The sequence below is a fragment of the Chroicocephalus ridibundus genome, chromosome 1, assembly GCF_963924245.1.
Source record: "Chroicocephalus ridibundus chromosome 1, bChrRid1.1, whole genome shotgun sequence".
In the NCBI taxonomy this organism is placed as follows: domain Eukaryota; kingdom Metazoa; phylum Chordata; class Aves; order Charadriiformes; family Laridae; genus Chroicocephalus; species Chroicocephalus ridibundus.
Genome location: NC_086284.1, coordinates 27,742,787 through 27,761,708, shown reverse-complemented (window position 1 = coordinate 27,761,708; position 18,922 = coordinate 27,742,787). Strand labels below are relative to the sequence as shown.

Below are 18,922 nucleotides of genomic sequence, written 5' to 3'. Positions count from 1 at the left end.
TTCCACTGGGGAGAAGGGCGGTAAAAGGGCAGCACTGCCATGAAGGCCCTCGCAGGCATCATTTCAAGAATTACCGCTTCCTTTCGAGTAGAGAGCAAACAGGATAAAAATGTATGTTAGTGACACTGCGCAAGTAATTCCTCTGCACCCCCTGCTTTCAAACGGGGGTTTTCAGTGGGATTTGGGGAAACTGTTGGAAGCAGAGAGCAGGAAGGGGAAAAAATAGATTTGGTCTTGATTTTAAAGCTCCACCAGGATGTACTAATCTTTTGCCACAGCCATTTATTACTTAGCTGAGCATAATATTTTCTTGTTAGTCTTCAAAATATATACCCAAATAAACATGAGGAACTAGATTCTCAGCTGGAGTAAATCAACAGACAGTCACCCAAGCCAAGCAAGCCACTGCTGATTTATATCAGCTGAGCATCTTGCTTAAACTCTTCAGGCAGCAGGGAAACCACATGCACTCTGAACTCTCCCTCCAGGATGGGATACAGAGCAGCAGAGTTATTAACTCTTACAGTCCCATCACGAGAGCATGCACTTGCCTACAAGACTGTGGGAAAGATGACTATCACATATCACAGAATCATAGAATCACAGAATGGTTCAGGTTAGAAGGGACCTTAAAGATCATGTAGTCCCAACCCCCCTGCCATGGGCAGGGACACCTCCCACTAGACCAGGTTGCACAAAGCCCCATCCAGCCTGGCCTTGAACACTTCCAGGGATGGGGCATCCACAGCTTCCCTGGGCAACCTGTTCCAGTGCCTCACCACCCTCACAGGAAAGAATTTCTTCCCAATATCCAATCTAAATCTACCCTCTTTCAGTTTGAAACCATTGCCCCTCATCCTATCATCACTCTCCCTGATAATGAGTCCCTCCCCATCCTTCTGTAGGCCCTTTAGGTACTGGAAGGTCGCTGTAAGGTCTCCCCAGAGCCTTCTCTTCTCCAGGCTGAACAACCCCAGCTCTCTCAGCCTGTCCTCATAGCAGAGGTGCTCCAGCCCTCTCATCATCATTTGCACGTTTCCTTGTTCTTGCCTAGAGTAAAATAAGCAATCCAAAGCTTCGGTCATGATCTGATGAGCCTGCAATAGATTTTTTAAAAGATATGTATCCTTTAAACGACTTTATTTTTAAAACTCATTTCAACACGGTGCTTTTTCAGGTGGGTCTGTTTCGAAAATCTGGAGTGAAATCCCGAATCCAGGCCCTACGTCAGATGAACGAGAGCTCCCCAGAGAATGTCAGCTATGAAGACCAGTCGGCATATGATGTGGCAGACATGGTAAAGCAGTTTTTCAGGGACTTGCCAGAACCTCTGCTCACAAGTAAGCTAGGAGAGACTTTTCTACACATCTACCAATGTAAGTTCCAATATTTTTATTATTATAAACAATTATACAATATCATATATTGTATGATAATATATTGTAAAAAATTTTGGTATGTTAACACTAGGTGGGATTCTTTCTTCTCACCTTAGAGATATATAAAAGAACCTCTCTCCCCTCAAAATCTTTCACTGAGAGATTTTTATGCTGCCTGAAGTTTTCAGTGACAAAGTACTAGCAAATTTGATGGAAAGACTGTTCAAATCTTGAGAAGCTTTGTAAATATCAGCTTCAGAATGAGAAAGAAGCCAGAAGGGGAGGTTGCAATGGGCGTAAAAAGCATGAAGACTCATGTTTTTTTCAGATTTCTTTAAACTGTGGGCTCCTTTCATGCAGACATGTCAATACAAGTGAGTCTTCTGGGCATGGAGAAGTGGCACTTGTCCATGAGAACATGTGCCTTTGCAGTCCCCCTCTTTGCTGTGACTTTTGATTATTTGCCTTTTATTATAGTCAATAAAATATACATGAAAGCAACAAGCTGCCTTTGTTTACATCCTCAGCTTCTATGTAAAGATCTCCTAGAGGAAGAAAAACAACAGGATTTCTTCTTTTCATGCCAGCATAAGCAGTCTTCAGGAAAATCTGAGACTGAAATGCATCAGAATGATGAAAATCCCTGTAAATCAGGAAATGACTGTGTATCTCTTCTCCAGACTGAGGGAGAAATAAACAATGAAGAAAATATTGAAATGCCAGAAGAATTAGAGCTTTTTCCTGACAATGTCCATTATGAAGGCCAGTCAGCCGGTGCTCTGGCAGATACAGAAAAGCGTACCCAGCCAGCCTAAGCCAAATAATTGGAAGCACTAAAGAGAAGCGTGTCTAGTCTTTTCACTTGCAGACGTTTCAGCTGCCAAAACAATAGAAAGCCATTTTTAAACACTGTATAATCCCAGTGCTAAAGAATCTAAGTTACTTCCGTGCCTCCCTTTACTGTAAAAATCTGTCTGTGGCACACAGTCACTAATGTATTTAACATCACAGTGTCGGTAGCTGGTAGAGAAATGCTGTGATCCTGCACATGAGAGACAGCATCACAAATAAATTTAGGGAATTTGGTCATACACGATGTCGTAGGACACAAGTTAACTGAAACAGTTGGTGCCTAGCCTTGGACTATCTTTTCCCCCTCTTCTTTCCTGCTCACAAGTCTTAGGTCTTCTCTGCCTTCATGCACGTCAGCGAGAAAAGCAACAGAAATTCCCAGTGGTAATAAAATGGCAGTCACAATTGTTTCCATCATTGAAGTGGCCAAGGAGAAGATTATCCACTAGAAGGACATGTTCTACATGTTCTACATGTCCTTGGAAACAAATTACCTTTATACTATAGCTTGATGAGAACTGGGAATGTATAGGAGAGACGGCAAGTAAACTGCCCCCTTGCCAAAGGAAGAAAGATATGGCAGATTTCAGTGTCATTGGCGTTCTTCTGAGTTGGAAGCCTGGCATTAGGATTCACAACAGCGGCAAGCAAATGGTGAAACATTGCTAGCAGACAACAAAAAAATGCTGTAAAAAGGGGCACGGGCTGACTCTGTAACTCCTACATGGGACTGTAGTGGGAAGTCTGAAGAACTCTTCTTTACACTGATCAAAGGGGGAAAAAAGTGCTCGGAAAGATTTTCTTGAACAGCACCAGTCCGTAAAGGACTTCAGAAAGACCCGAGGATGAGTCTGTGTAAACCAAGGTGGGAAAAAGAAAAGATGGGCTCTGTAGACAGTGGAGACCAACGTTTGGATGAAGAATGAGTAGCAGTGGGGTTTTTTCCATGTAACCAACAACAAATATATTTTTCTGTTTTAGACATTACTGACAAAACTCCTTTCACAGAAAGAAAAATGTTGCAAATTGCTGGGATACCAATTGTATTTCATAATGTCTGCAATTAAATAAATCTGTAGCTGGGAGTTTTTCTTCCCCTTCATCCTGTTTAACAAATTACTAATGTGAAGTTAGGAAGGATTTTTCTTCTCTTAGTGTATTGGCAAGGGATTTCTGATTTTCTAGGTCTTGGTGAAGATCTTTTTCATATATCCAGGATCTTTTTCATATATCCAGAATGGCTTGGTTTGCTGTAATGCAGAGGATTGGGGATGAGATGATTAATGTAATAGTCTATATGGCATAGCATTGATGGAATTTCTCCATTTCCCCCAAACTCTCAGTTGCCTATTGTTAACCTATGATTGAAAGGCTGGCCGGTCATCTTCTCTATGCATCAGACCCACCAGTGCAGCAGTACAGGTGAAGGAGAACCAGGAGGCTGTGCGGGAAGAAAAGACATGTTGTATGGATTTAGCAAAGGCTCGTCTGACTTCTCAGAAAGACCTGGCTTTGCCACTTCTAGAAAATCAGAAGCATTGGGCTGTGTTCAGTTTGTCATTCATGTCTGAAAGCTTTTAAAGTAAAATGCTTGTACAAGGCTAGCAAGCAGAGCTTAAAAGCTGGCTGTTCCCTGCACTGTAAATCTACTTCCATTCTTCTTCCGTTCGATTATATAGAGCATATGTAATACCCAGAGGAGGGCTCCAAGTCCAAACTGAGAAAACTTATGGTAGTTTCAGAAATGAATCTGTCTGAGATGCTATTTAAGCGTATCCATTACCACTTTCATTAAACTCTTTTTATGGTTTAGGACACAAGTGTAAGTATTTTCCTGAAGCTTCTTTAAGACTTTTGAACTGCCTTCCCAGGGGACAAAAGAAACCTGCAAAATACCATTTAAAGACAGGAGCACTGAGTACTGCTCTCCCTTCATAAACTTTAAGTGAAGTTCAGTCTCTTTCTTGGGGAAGAGCCTTTCAAATATGCAGAGAAATGTCGTACACTGGTTAGGCGAGCTGTGCTTGATGGAGGAGCAAATACCACAGCCCTCCAACAACCAGCTGGTCTTCGCCCCTTCATCCCCTGTCATCTGCCTCTTCAGAAAGCCGTTCCCAGGGTGTGAATGCCTGTGCTGACTCTGCCTTGTTCCTGGCTCCTTATCTGATCTTGCAAGTGACCCCCTTGAACATCCCTTGCTCTTCCTCAGACGTCCCCAAGGAGCAGCGGCTGCAGGCGGTGCAGGCAGCCATCATGCTGATGTCCGACGAGAACCGGGAGGTTTTGCAGACTCTGCTGTGCTTCCTGAGCGACGTCACCTCCGTGGAAGAGAATCAGATGACTCCTATGAACATCGCTGTTTGTCTGGCACCTTCCCTCTTCCATCTCAATATAGTGAAGAAAGAAAGCTCACCGAGGTAAGTTTCTTCTCAACACCATAAATGGTCATATCCTTAGCACAAAATGATGTTTTCCGTGTTTCTAAAGGTATGCAGGATAAAATTTACCAAACCATCTGCTTTCCAGCACAGGTTACACAGGGCATGGCTTCAGTGAGAGGGGAAGGCCCATGCTGCAGAGCCAGAAGCCCACCTGTACACGCACAGACGGTGTTTTCACCAGCCCCGCAGGCGTTTCTGTGTTTCTGGCTGGCTGTTGTGAATATACAGTGCCAGCTTTCCATGCAGAATTTCACTGGGGCGCTAGTGAGTTTTGCATAAGTAATGTTAACTTCTGTGAAGGAAAAGGGCCTGATTTTGCTCTGGTTGAAGCCAAAGACTGACCGTGTTTTAAAGGATCTTAATACGTAGATTTTCAGTGAGTGGTTTTTCACTCTGTATTTTCTGGCTGTGTTCTGCCACTTGGGAAGCCGAGTTTATTTCAGGCCACATTAAAATGGCGTGTAACGTGGTGAGTGTAGACTAAACAGGGCATAGACCCTCCTAAACATCAGTGGTCCCAACTTGATGTCCCTGCTGACTTTTTTTTTCCCCCCATCTGGTTCAGAATAGAGATTCTTGGTTATGTACCTCTATGACCAGTGTCTGAGCAAGCAGTAACAACAAAAACCACTGTACATCATGTCTGTTAGAAATCCATTTCAAAATGTACAACACCTAATGCAGGACATGCATAACCTTTCCTGCTTTTTACCTTTGGCTCAGCAATATCTTACGTAAATATTTTTCCTTCAAAAAAGGCCCAACAGTCTGAGCAATCTTTTGTGATAAATAAAAACTAAAGATAGGCTTTTCTCTCTGGTGTTCTGAACATCCTGCTGCTGTTTGCTTTCGTATTAAAAAGATTCAGCTCTTTTTACCTGAGACACTGAATTCAATTACAGAGTAATACAGAAAAAATATGCAACAGGGAAGCCAGATCAGAAGGACCTCAGTGAAAACCTGGCAGCTACTCAGGGACTTGCTCACATGATAATGGAATGCAACAAACTTTTTGAGGTGAGTGAGAGACTCAAACAGCATTATTCATGGCCACATAATGCAGCATCCTTTAAAGTATTTATGTTTATGCTTAGATTTTCTGTTTTGTATTAGCTCAGAGATTGATGGTGCCTCACTTATTTGTAAACTTGCTCCATCTAAAGTTTATTTATCTCATTTCGTTATGACTGTTCCCTTCTAGCATTCAGAGACACAACTATTAAAAATGATGGGTAATTAGTCTGTGGCAGTTTTCAACCCAAATTAATGGATTAGGAAATCTTAGTCTAATTAAAATAAAAATCTGCTGTTTTAACATTTCATGTTATTATAACGCTTTTAGCACCTCAGTTAAAACTTACTCATCTCAAAAAGAAGAGCCAATACGCTTTATTTCTGTGTGTCATGCAATAAAGTTAAAATTGCATATGGAGATGCAGTCTCCCTGCATCTTTCACTGCAGGCGGAGGAGAGATAATGCTCCTATCTATCTCCCTTCCCCAGAAGCACAAGGCAACATTTCTGGGGGCTAGAGGAGCAACACAGGTGTGTTGACAACAGAGTCTAATACGGTTCTGCATGATTAGTGCTATTCTGAGCCATGGACTGTTTCATTACACTGCTTTGATTTCTCATCTTGCATAAGAAGCAAAGACAGAAACAAGTATCCGTTTTACGGCTCATAGGCTCATTGTAATTGGATGTTGAATGGTCGATCAGCCTAGAAACACAGTGCCTTAAGGAAAAGTTCTCAGCAAGAGGTTTTCCCTGTATGTTTCCCCGCCACACCTTCTGTGGCACAGGTCCCTCATGAGATGGTCACCCAGTCCCGGAACTCCTACGTCGATGCCGAAGTGCATTCTCCCACCCTGGATGAGCTCGGGAAGCAAGTGGATGAGGAAGGGGGGAACTATCAGATGTACCTGGAAAGTCTCATGCAGAATCTTCAGAAAGAAGCAAAAGAGAAATTCAAAGGATGGGTCACGTGTTCCAGTGTAGAGAACACAGAACTCGCCTACAAAAAGGTAATTTGGGGAGATGGGGAAGAAGCAGTAAAGAAACCAAAGCAAAATACAGCCTAGCTATGGGTCACCCTGACTTGTCGCATGGCTAAATACATATCCTTCTGTCTGGTGAGGCACACAAATTTTTTTAAAAGGCTACTAAAAGCAGTTAAAAATGTAATATAATAATGATTCAAATATGAGGTTCCAGGAGAAGGCACAGAAAGCAAGCTAAGGTCTCTAAAATGGATGAAGTAAGTGATACAGCAAACAATGCAACCAGAGAGTGAGCTGAGACTTTAAACAACAGATAACATTGCTTGGGTAAGCTCTTTGACTGGGCGACAGGCAAAGTTTTTGACCATCTCCTGTTTTTTGCCAGCAGTTTGGAGAACACATCGAGAACATAGGTATTAAAACACCTCTTCAGGCTGCCCACTTGCTTTACTTACCCAGGCCAGACGTAATGCCAGTTTTATCCCTGATCCTCTTGTCCTTGTTTCCCGTGGATTTTTGATATCTGCAACCTTTACCAAAACTTCCGAAGCTGTTCCAGGTTCTGTCGCTTCTGCAGGGAAAGCCAGACTGCTGCAGCCAGGAGGAGGGTGCAGCAGGCTCCCTGCAGAAAGGAATGCTTTATATTTTTGTACTGTGCTGAAAATTTTTTTCCCCCGCGGTTTATAAAACATTAATTTGCATTTTTTATTTTACTATTTTTTTAAAAATTTTTAAATCAATAAGTAATTTAGGACTAGCACTTGTTTCGCTAGCCCTGGCGTTGCTCTGTACATAAGCTTCAAAGTTTCCTTTTTTGTTGTTGTTTATTTGATATTTTGCAATGGTTTTCTCAGTATTTAATAGGGGGGTTTTTTAATAGTTTTTTAATGGTTAGATTTTTTTTTTTCTTTGGTGAAGCAAAGCGGCCCTTCTGCAGGGTCCGTGCAGAAGTGGCGTTCAGGGCTGTTGGAAATGCAATGGCAGGGGGTTGGGACTAGATGATCTTTAAGGTCCCTTCCAACCCAAACCATTCTATGATTCTGTGATTAAACCAGCAGTGGCAAGCAAGAGAAGGGGGTGGGTTAGGGGTGGGTGACACTAGTTTGGCAGGGAAAGGGCACTGGGAGGAGTGTGGAGTGTGGATGGTAAGGGGTCAGGGGCTCTTAGTGGCCGGAGGCAGCGCTACCCCTATTTAGGCAGTCACCACCCCTCTGTTTGGGCAAAGAAATCACAGTTTCTCAGGTTTGTAGCCAGCTTCTGTAAGCGGCCTCTGCAGGGAGGGACTGCAGAAGGTTGGGAAGGGCTCAGGATGGGAGTATGGTGTGGGAGAGGGGAGGGAGTGAATAGGGGCACACACAGGTCTGGGGTCAAGGGCATGTGAGGCTGCAGCGGGGATTGGGAGCTCCTGAGGCTCTCAGGCAGGAGGACAGGGGAACTGAGAGCTTTGGGGAGAAGGAATTATAACAACATAAAATAATTTTAGGTGGGAGTTGGGTTTCTGGGGATGCAATCCTGGGTCTGTGGGAGGTGCTGGAGGTTTCTGGAGTGCTAGCATTGGTATGTGGGGATGCCAAGGTAGGGAGGGGTTAGAAAAGCAGGGCTTGCAAGATCCAGTGCTTACGTTCAACTTGTTTGCTGCCTGAAATATGACAGCCCTAAAGCCGTGCAGATATGATGTATGTGTGGATTTTAGGATATTCATCTTTTACACAGCCTAGCACTTCCCACTCCCTGTATTGCGTGCAGTGGAGGTGTAACAAGTAACAGGAGCTGTGAGTTAGCAAGCAGTCTGTGTGTTCCTTCTTTAAAAGGCATTTTCCCAATACTTCCCTTGCGGCTGTTTTGAAGAGCAAACATCTGTGTATCTGACACATAAGTGAACCAACATGTGTTCTTCTCTTCCACCAATTAACCAGGAGAGTTAATTGACCCTCAGTCCCAGCTAGAGCATCCGATTGCCCACGGTGGTGGCTTTATTTCAGCCCATGGTTTTGGTCTCTCCTTTCATCTGTTTTTACTTCTACACACAGATGTATTCTTCATTACAGTTAGCATGCTTGGGGTTGAAAAAGTGTCCGTTACACCAGAAATAATACAGCAACTCCATTGGCGCTATGGGAACTGCTCCGATAATACCGGTGTAAGAGCAGAAGTAATGTATCACTTCAGTTTTCCATCCAAGACTAGTATGCATGTGTCTTCATATACAGAAGAGCAGCAGCAATAGCAGTAATAGTGATGGTTAGCAGGGAAATACGCCTGCTCTTAAGCTAAAGCCGGATACCCATACCAAGATTCTGTCATCAGTGGTCCTCTGCCGAACATATGCATATAGATCATGGGGTTTTATGTTCTTTGTTACTTTGCTCCAGGTTGGGGATGGGAACCCCTTAAGGCTTTGGAAAGCCTCGGTGGAAGTTGAAGCCCCCCCATCAGTTGTCCTGAACCGAGTGCTGAGAGAACGTCACCTCTGGGATGAGGACTTCTTGCAATGGAAGGTGGTCGAGAGCCTGGACAAGCAGACGGAAGTTTACCAGTATGTTTTGAACAGCATGGCTCCTCATCCCGTCCGAGACTTCGTTGTTCTAAGGTAAGCTAAGGGCAGTTCTCCAGTCCCTTTGCTTCCTGCAGTGCGTGCAAGGAAGATCTGGTCTTATCTCAGCCTTCGCATCTGTATAATTGTGCTTCGAGAGCTCTACTTCTGGGCAGCAGTGTTGATTTCTCAAACTGAATTAAAATCGTACACCTAGAGCATGCTGACCTTTTCTCTCATGTAATTTGAGCAGCACATACTCCTGAGGCCATAAATATCATTTCTTCCTTAGAACAGATGTCTGATAATAGCTGCTGTTCTCTCTTCGCTTTGTTTGTTGTCAAAACAGTGCGAATAGAACCCAGTTGTTTTTTACACTGCTTTTGCTGTTCTCTGGGGAATGTTTGATGTTTAAGAGCCAAATGTTTAGTAGAGAAGATAGTGATGCTTTTAAGCTAAGGTTGTTATACGGTGTCTATATAAGTTGTTATTTTAGATTTGCAGCTGGAGCCTTTGTAGACCAAGAAATGCTAACCCATAAAAATCCTCGTGTGGAAAGGAACAGAAAGGGGCAGTAGATATGTATTCTGACGGTCTTCCAGGGGATGACATCTCTCAAATAAATGTATAGCTGTGTATCAATTTTCCAAATTCAATCCCAGTTCTGCCATTGTCTATCTGCCTGTACAGAACAGATAAAAATATTCCTCTTATGTACCTTCTGCCTTTGAAATCCTGGCCCTTTCCTTGCTAGGAGCTATTGTGGAGCTGCTGACATATTTCACTTACAGGGTCATTCCTACAGTTACTTATTTCAGGATGATTTTGTGCATTCCTGTTCTTGGTCTCTGCTTTCTTTGCTTGAAATGATGTGCCAGAGAAATACTAAGCAGTTTTGACAAAGGAAATAGTTCAGTGAGTCAGGGTTGTATTAGCAGGAATAAAGATTGAAGGAAAAAGATGAGCCCAATAAAATATAATTATAATAGTACGTCCCTTTTATGAACTTCAGTATTCTCTTAGAGAATGATAACATGCAGATATTGTCAGTATAAAGGAAGAATTATTGGAACTCTTGAGGGAAGATTTTTAAAAATATTTTCTGAAAGTTCTTTATAAAGTTAAAACACCAATTGTCCCGTTATTCTATTTCCTTTGCCTTCCCACAGTACACTGGGCTAAATTAAATATTTTATAATTAATTTTCTTGAATACTATTATTGACTTAAACCAATGATAAATTTGGCCCTCTGCATAGCGGCAAGAACATTATCTGGGAGCGGCGGGGAGGTTTTGATGACCATAATTCTGTCCTCTTACTTGGCACTTAGTTCACTATTAGGTTTCATGGTGTTTTATGTTCTTTAAAGACCTGCTGTGCAGTCACATCAGTTAAAGAAAAATCTTGCCGTTGAGTTCTCATTCTTTTCACTAACCCAGGCAGAATGACCCCCAAGGACTGAAATACATATCATAAAACTGAGTCCCGGTGGGTTTTTAAAGGCTGAAAACAGCCATCAGGCAGATCTGTCAGACTCTGTTGTTTATCTCTTTTGATTTGTATCATTAAGTCTAGAGCAAGGTTAGCCAGTGATATCGCAGTCAATTTGATACCTTATGATTGGTGGGAAGTGAACAGTGAAATTATAATTCGCTTCTGGGGACACGAGTAAATATATTTTAACAGACAGCAGTTTTCTCCTTCCCAATCAAACTTCTGGCTGTGAAAGGAGGAACTTAGTTGTTCTTTTCTTTCTTTTTTTTTTTTTTTTCAACATGACAGTCATAACAAGGGGATTAGGCTCCCTTGAGAAGGCTCTGATGGTAAGAGGATAGGGGCGATGTTTCATATGCCTGGGATCTGATGCAGCTCTCCACTGCCCTGCACTGGCATCGCTTTTCATTAAAGATTCCTCAGATGTTTAATGTTCATTAAGTATCACAGCATCTTTGTGAGTTAGGTGCCGTGCCTGTTTTTACTACTGTAAGACATTTAGAGAAGTACAGAAACTGGCTTAAATCCATATAACTGGGAATAGGGATCATCAGTCTTCTGCAGTCCCTGGGATACATATTTTTCCACTTCGCAAATGGCCCAAAATGATATGGTCACATCTAAGCACTGTGCAGGCATTCACAGTAGCTGGTTCAGCATTTGACAGTAGATCTGAGGTGCGATTTGCTACTCTCCACGTGTTTCATCTGCCAAGACAGTTCATCATTTTTATTAATGCACAGACCTTCTGTGGTCTGTGCATTAATGCACAGTAAAACCTTCTGAAGTCGGTATCTTCCTACAGTGTCTTAAATAACAGCTCAATTTCATATAGGGAGAATGCAGAACGTTAAAATTATCTGCTGAAGTCCAAACTTCAACAGTCCTTGAAAGCAGCTTACCTGCTAAAACATGATACTTCCCAAGGTAGCATAATCCCTGTCTCAGTCCATGGCAAGATGATGCGCATTACACAACACAGCGGGAATTTCTCATTTCTTCCCACAGCGTAGGAAAGAGCAGAGGAGAAAGATATGAGACACCAGAATAGGTAGAGAATGCTTGCAGAACAAGAAACAAATATTAAGTATTAAAGGCTAGGGCTCCTGAACTTGGTGGAAAACTTCTGCAGCATGTAAGACAGGCTTGAAATTTGGGAGAGGGTAAAAATGAAAGGACATTTTGTTTTTAATTCAGATGCCCTTGAAACATGTTCTGGGAGTTTCAGAAGTCAATGTGGGTAGTAGTGAGGATTTCTGCATTTGTTGTTCTGTAAGTCTGCATGGGTACAATGCAACATTTCAGCCTTTGCTGGATGGCTTATGCTCACTTTATCTCCTTTCCAAAACTTCTGTCTGTCTGCAAAAGGCTGTACCGTGCCCTGTAATATATAATGGTCACAAAATGCTTGTGTGGAGAAGCAAAACTTCTCCACCTGGAGCCTGCAACAACATAGATGGGTGACCGTTCCACATCATGGTCAGACTCACAACTGGGGAACATGAAACTCTTCCAGGGACTCCTAGGACGGTCGTGGCATTGCAGGCAACAACAAGGACAGGCAGACAAGCAAACTCTATCTTTAATTCTGGTTCTTACTCGCATGCCCAAAAGTTTCGTTACTAAAGTGATTCCATCTTGAATGTGTTGCTGCAGGACGTGGAGGACAGATTTGCCAAAGGGGATGTGCATGCTGGTGGCCATCTCTGTGGAGCACGAAGAGGCTCCTCTTATGGGAGCTGTGCGAGCCATCGTGATGGACTCTCAGTACTTGATAGAGCCTTGTGGCTCAGGAAAAGCCAGGCTGACCCACATCTGCAGAATTGACCTGAAGTAAGTATCCCACCTGCAGAAAGCAGCATGTCCATTCAGAAGGGCAAAAACTTCCAGCTCAGGGAGGAGAGGTGTTGGGAACAGAGGACATGGTCAAGGTAGCTTTGCTGCTTTGGAGTCTTTCTGGTCTTTTCTATCCACCAAGCTCATTTCTCTGCTCAGCATCTACCGCTGTTATGATGTGATCATAGAAATAAAATCTGCTTATTTGAATACTGCAAGGGAGAACTTCAGAGTACGCTTACAATGACAAGTATTTGAAGTCCACACTGCCACCGTGGGCAGCGGGGAGTGGGAAGCACGGCAAGCCCTTTCCCGCAGGGCACATTTCTTGAGTATTTGAGTTTCTCAATAATTCTCTTTCCATTTCTTCAGAGGACATTCCCCAGAGTGGTACAACAAAGGCTTTGGACATCTGTGTGCAGCGGAAGTTGCCAGGATCAGAAACTCATTTCAGCCTCTGATTGCTGAGGGACCAGAAACAAAAATCTGAGGAAGTGTTCCTGGGAGCCTGGGAGCATAAATCGTGGTCTGGCAGGGAACAGGAAGGCTGAAAGCAAAGATCTTATTTAAGCTGCAGAAATCTGACCAGACCTGGGTCTGTACGAAGGTGAAACAGGAATTTTATAGGAAAGTTCTTTTATTCTGGAGACTTCACTTGCCCCCACCACATAGCCACATCCCTTCTGTATTAATTTCAATTACTGAAGTAAACATTTCTTCAGAGAGCTTTTATCATTATTACTTTAAAATCAGACTATTGCCATTAATTGTGTGTTACAGAACTCTGGTATTTAAAGGCTTCTAAGAAGCATATTTTAATTGTAAATAAATTATGTACAGTATGTATATATTTATCTATATTATATCTATATATATGTATATGTATAAATTAATTATTTTGTATATAACTCAGTGCAAATCACTTGCATCAGTCGGACCTTAAATGAATCCGTCACTTGTTTCTTAGTGTGTCACTGCTACATAAGCTGTGTTTGCTATTATCACAGGGCTACCGGGCGTAATCCGTGTGATAACAAAACGCCTGTTGTCAAATATGTTTCGTGTTTGTGTATGCTGTGAGAAGGTACCTAGAAATAGATGTAGGAAGAATTAAAAGAACTAAGGAGGAGGGAGGCTGCTGTACGTTTAAAAATAATGAGGAGTGGATCAGTTTCACCAAATAAAGTACGTGGAAATGTTAACTGAGATGACAGACATTTTGAAGGCCATTTCTATTCAGCTGCAGAAAGTTTGTGTACAGGGTTTCGAAAACTTACCCGTTGCCTTAATTAACGGTATATCTGCCGCTAGAGAACCTCGCTATGTGCAGCGTTCATAGTAACTGCTCATTCTTGGAGAGTACAAGATAACACTGTGTGTACTGAGGTGTCTGAAGTCAGATCAGTAAGTTATTAAGCTGTAAATCTGTTTTTTTGGCATTTTGTCTAGGTTCTGAGTAAGTGTTTCTGTGTTGTTCCTTCCTTCTCCCATAGAGATGGCTAATCGTTAAGAAACTCCAAAGCAGATTTTCCACATCCAGTGGACACAAAGACAGGCAGATGAATACCATGCCTTTTAATATTCTTACTATAGAAATAACTAAACTTTTTTTAAGCTTTTAAACACACCTTGGAGATTTAAAAGACTAAATGCAGACTATGCTTGGAAAGATTGCTTTTATAGTAACAGCATTTTCATATTATATTGCACTGATCTGCAGGATCCTGCCTCTGTAAGCATCAGTGGGAGCAGGATTAGCCCCTGACTATGAGGAGTAGGAGCCATTTAAGCCTATTATATCATTTCATTTTCAGGGACCTATTATTTTGCTAATGGAAGAATGCTTTAAAAATAATAATAATAATAATTTGTCGACGTTACGTTTGAGGCAGGGTTCTGTTTTGTTTTTAACTAACCTAAGACCAAAAATTGTGTTACATCTACGATTCAATAAGAATGTACAAGCCTGTTAATACTGTTCTTCATTATTCGCATTTGTTCACTTTGACTTTATTTATTGCTGCATAAACCAGCTGAGTCATTCATAGCCAGCGTTTTAGCTCAGTCCTTCCAACAAAATCCACTAAGATTTAGTATGAGGTCAATTAAGCAGGATACATGTCCTACATGAAGCTACAGAGTAAATGGAGAAGTCTTTCCATGCAGTGGCACTGCCAGTGCTTTGAATCTGCCCCAGGTATGGGGGCTGTGGGGTGGACCACGTGTGGTCCTTGATTGCTGCTAGAGCACGGTCCCACGTGCCATCATGCATAGACATAAGGGCTCTGCTGGTGAGGGACAGCCCTGTAAGCCGAGGAAGCGAGCCGGTGGGAGCTTGGGGTGGACAGGGGCAGGGTGACCCAGCACAGTCATGCCATGGAGCAGCAGGACTCCAAAAAAGTCACTGTTGTCTTTTCCCCCCGTGAGCTGCCTCGCTTTCTGTCTCACACACGTTGTGTTGTGCAACTCATAGGATCGGGGAGGTTGGCTGCCCGTGAGCTCCTGCCTCGAGTTTATGGCCAACAATAGTTGCCATGTGCAACTACTGCATGTTTTTACGTCTTAAAGACAGGGGAGCGCTCACACCCGTATGTGGCCATGCTGAGCTCTGGCAACCACCAGCCAGCCACAGGGCACCATCGCTGCCCACATCCAGCCTTCCCGAGAGCAAGCGGTGGCTTGTGAGCTGGTGGGGCAAGGCCAGTCCCCTGGTTCCAGCGGGACTGGCATCCCAGAAAGCAGCACCTCCTCCCCAAATGCCTGTAGCCCCATGGCAGCAGGTTTCGCGCCGGCTTTTTTTTCCAGAACACGAGCAACTAGAGCACTTCTGCTACATTAGTTGCATAAATGACTACAATAGCGCCTCAGTATTAATGGACGCAGAATTTCTGGCCCTGGGAATGGCAGTTGTCTGACAGTAAATAATTTCTTAAGGAAATGAAGGGAAAACCTGGACAGTGGTTCTATCCTGTCTGACAAGTCATTGCTCAGCTGGAAGGGGCTTGGTGCCACCTGCCACCATTAATGAGGTAGGGTTGTCCTCCTACCCTTGCAGAAGCCCTATCAATATGCTTCCGGCATCTCTAAGCCATGTATCAATGAAATAAGATTTCTTTAAAATGCACATTATGTCATGTCTACCATTCAGCTACCACAGTATTTTGTATTGTTACATTGCCATTGAGAATACGTTATGATAATTGCATTTTTAAATGTTATACTCATATCAATACCTCACATTTTTACCTCATCTGTTGGTATCAGTCATTAGTTGTAAATAAATAATTGCAGAGTTGAATAAATTTGCATACACTAAAGAATCCAGTTTCCTTTGTGTGCTCGCTTCATCCATTGGCACAAGAAACACGGTACATTTATGCCCTTGCTTGCTTTATTGCAACCTGCTGTACCCTAAGCTGTTCTGATATGGGACTTCAGTAATGATTTTGGGCACAAAATGATACTGTTGTCCATTATATTTATCCTGTAGTGTCCTTAAGTATACAAGAGCTTCATGGCAAAGATTATGTTTTCCAAAGAAGCCATTAAGCTAGGATGGCTGGCTTGAGAAAGGTAAACTCAGGTCTTCAGCAGGGTTTAGGCCCCTGACTCCAACTGAATTCAGCCATGTTTCTGCATCTACGTTATTTTCAATAACCATCTAAGAGAGACTGTGGATCTGCGATGCTGAATGTTGGACTGACATTACCAGACTTCAGCCATCTCAAATCGATCAAGACACTGCAAAGGAGAAAAAGATGCAACAGCAGGATAGTGATTCCTGTGGTCTGTCTTCCACCTATCTACAGCTGGAATAAACGTTCCTTTGGATGGGCCTATATGTCTCCAACTTTCTCTTGAATTATCAAAAGAAGCAGAGTCTCAAAAAACAGGATGCTGAGCAGGGAGTCAGCTGAGGCACCATCAAGGAGAGGATAAGTTTTTATGTCCCACCATTCAGGGAAAGCTCAGTATTAAACTTTGGACTGAAAGGAAGCACTTTTCTCCAATTTTCTGCCATGGCAGAAATGGTCAGCTGTACAAATCCACCCTTTCTTGCAAAAAACAAAAATACAGTATGCAATGCACTCTCATTCCAAATCTCTCCCTCCCACCCACATGCAGCAATGTCAGTGCAAACAGACTGTCTTAACCCTAACCTTAACCAGGATTCATCTCCTGGTGTGTTCAGTCATTGTAATCTTGAATTCTTGGGCATCCATCTACATCCATCTACATCCATCTACAGCACCTTGCAGGAGTCACCTGAAAGCCATCCCACTGCTTGATGCACTTGTTAGACGAGAGCACAGGCTGAACATACTGAAATGACTGTGAGATGAAAATACTGGAAGAAATAGCCAGAAGACTGCTGGAGCCTGCAAATCAATTAGGAGAGGATGAAAGCTGATACTGCTGCTCCAGCTCAATAGTGACATGGAAGAGCTGGAGAATGAACGCAGACCTTGCCAGACAAAAAGCAGCACGTAACTGGCATGATGTGCTCACGGTCCCTTAGGGATTTAGCATGGCCATGTCATGCTGTCCCTGCCAGATGTTTGTCCATCATAGCTCCACAAGGGCTTCATTTGGGTGGGTGCTAGGCTAGGCAGATCATGTTGCTACAACTGCAGTTGCACATCGTGGTGTGACAGGACCAGGAATGTGGGGCATCAAACCCCAATTTAGAACAAGATGGGTGTTTGGACTTTGTTAAAATGTACAATTTCAGGTGTGAGGCATCTGGTTCCCTCAACATCATGGGTCACTCAGCTATACTATGTAGAAAGCTAACATTTTCCCCCAAAGCAGCAACGGATTCAGAGCAGATCCCACCTAACACTGTGTGACTGTAGACTGTCCCACTCCAGTGTGCAAGAAACCCAGCTCAGCAAACACACGGGTACGTGGAACTCAAGGGCTAACACAGAGCAGGGCAGTGCATCTGGGTTAATGAGTAAATGACAAGGAAAACATTACAACACTGCTAATAACTATTTGCCTGCCTTTTACAGGCTCATGTTGGGGAGGTCTCACACACTCCCAGCTACTACTCTCCCTAAGCCACAACAGGACCCAGACACCAGAGGCTCTGATGAAGGGTAGCATCTCTTGCAGAAAAGGTAGCCTGGGCACTTACCTCCTTCTGCCCCTTTGACTCTGAAAGAAGGATCTCTATCCCACTAACTCACTACTGACCTCCCACAGGTAGCTATTTTCCACTGCCCTCTTCCCCTGCCTAAAACCAGCTTGAGCCCAACATGCCCTGTTCCCTGCTTAGTCCCACCATGGAGCGTGTTTAGGGAAGGGCAATGAAGCTGTTGAGGGGTCTAGAGAGCAAGTCTTATGAGGAGCGGCTGAGGGAGCTGGGGATGTTCAGCCTGGAGAAAAGGAGGCTGAGGGGAGACCTTATCGCTCTCTGCAACTACCTGAAAGGAGGCTGTAGAGAGGTGGGGATCACTCTCTTCTCCCAAATGACATGCAATAGTACAAGAGGAAATGGCCTCAAGTTACACCAGGGGAGGTTTAGGTTGGATATTAGGAAAAATTTCTTCACTGAAGGAGTTATCAAGCACTGGAACAGGCTGCCCAGGGAAGTGGTTGAGTCACCATCCCTGGAGGTATTTAGAAGGCGTGTAGACGTGGTGCTTAGGGACATGGTTTAGCGGTTACTTGGCAGTGCTAGGTTAACGGTTGGACTTGATGATCTTAAAGGTCTCTTCCAACCATGATTCTATGATTCTGTGCCCGTCTGCCGGCTGGACTCCAACCTTCACCCTGTTCGCTCAGCCCAGGCTGCACAGAAGGCCACCAGGCCCAGCCTTCAGGGCAGGCTGATCATGATCAGTGGTCCCAGCCCCAGCTGCAACAGGGGGGAGTCAGGCATTGCCAGCTTGCCAGGGCTCAAGTCTGCAAATGTCCCACGCCCCACACGAGGGACAAAGATCTGGGGTGAGGAGAGATCATTTTTACTTCTCTCCTCCAAGGAGGCAGGAAGGCAAGCGGGGAAAAATAACCAAGAGCCTGTATCACAACACAGGTGCTCCTCAGCCCCACCACAATGACAAGTCGGGGCCCTCGATCCTGTCCCAGGGGGAGCACGTCTGGTAAGACGGGGAGGCTAATGCTAGCCACGGTTTGAATGCAGTGAACTGTCCTTCACCTTGAGCAGAGAATTAAACTGCAGTGTGTGGGTCACTGGCAGCAGTTTGCAAGGAGGCAGGGTGGGGGCCCAGTTTTCTGCACTTTAACAAGAAAATGCCTCATTCTGCAGCAAGAGCTTCTGCTCCAGCAGGAGACTGACTGCCCTGCTTGGCCAGAGCAGCTGCACAGAGCTCTGCTGGCAGGCAGCTAGAGGATTACGGGTTATTTCTTCATCAAAATAC

The 18,922-nt window shown here is 43.7% G+C and overlaps 1 protein-coding gene across 14 annotated transcripts in view; it reads left to right on the top strand.

Moving 5' to 3' along the window:
- The window catches only part of STARD13 (StAR related lipid transfer domain containing 13), a 312,543-nt gene extending 296,642 nt beyond the window's left edge, over window positions 1–15,901 (top strand). For 7 of the 14 annotated variants that reach the window (XM_063332552.1, XM_063332535.1, XM_063332543.1 and 4 more), the window contains 7 exons: window positions 1,178–1,376; window positions 4,441–4,648; window positions 5,575–5,689; window positions 6,475–6,696; window positions 9,045–9,262; window positions 12,357–12,533; window positions 12,909–15,901. In XM_063332552.1, the coding sequence (XP_063188622.1) occupies window positions 1,178–1,376; window positions 4,441–4,648; window positions 5,575–5,689; window positions 6,475–6,696; window positions 9,045–9,262; window positions 12,357–12,533; window positions 12,909–13,026 (1,257 nt within the window). In that variant the 3' untranslated portion in view covers window positions 13,027–15,901. The remainder of the gene's footprint in view (window positions 1–1,177; window positions 1,377–4,440; window positions 4,649–5,574; window positions 5,690–6,474; window positions 6,697–9,044; window positions 9,263–12,356; window positions 12,534–12,908) is intronic. The other 7 variants (XM_063332597.1, XM_063332625.1, XM_063332635.1 and 4 more) reach the window with 3 other exon arrangements.
- The last annotated feature ends 3,021 nt before the right edge of the window (window positions 15,902–18,922 follow it).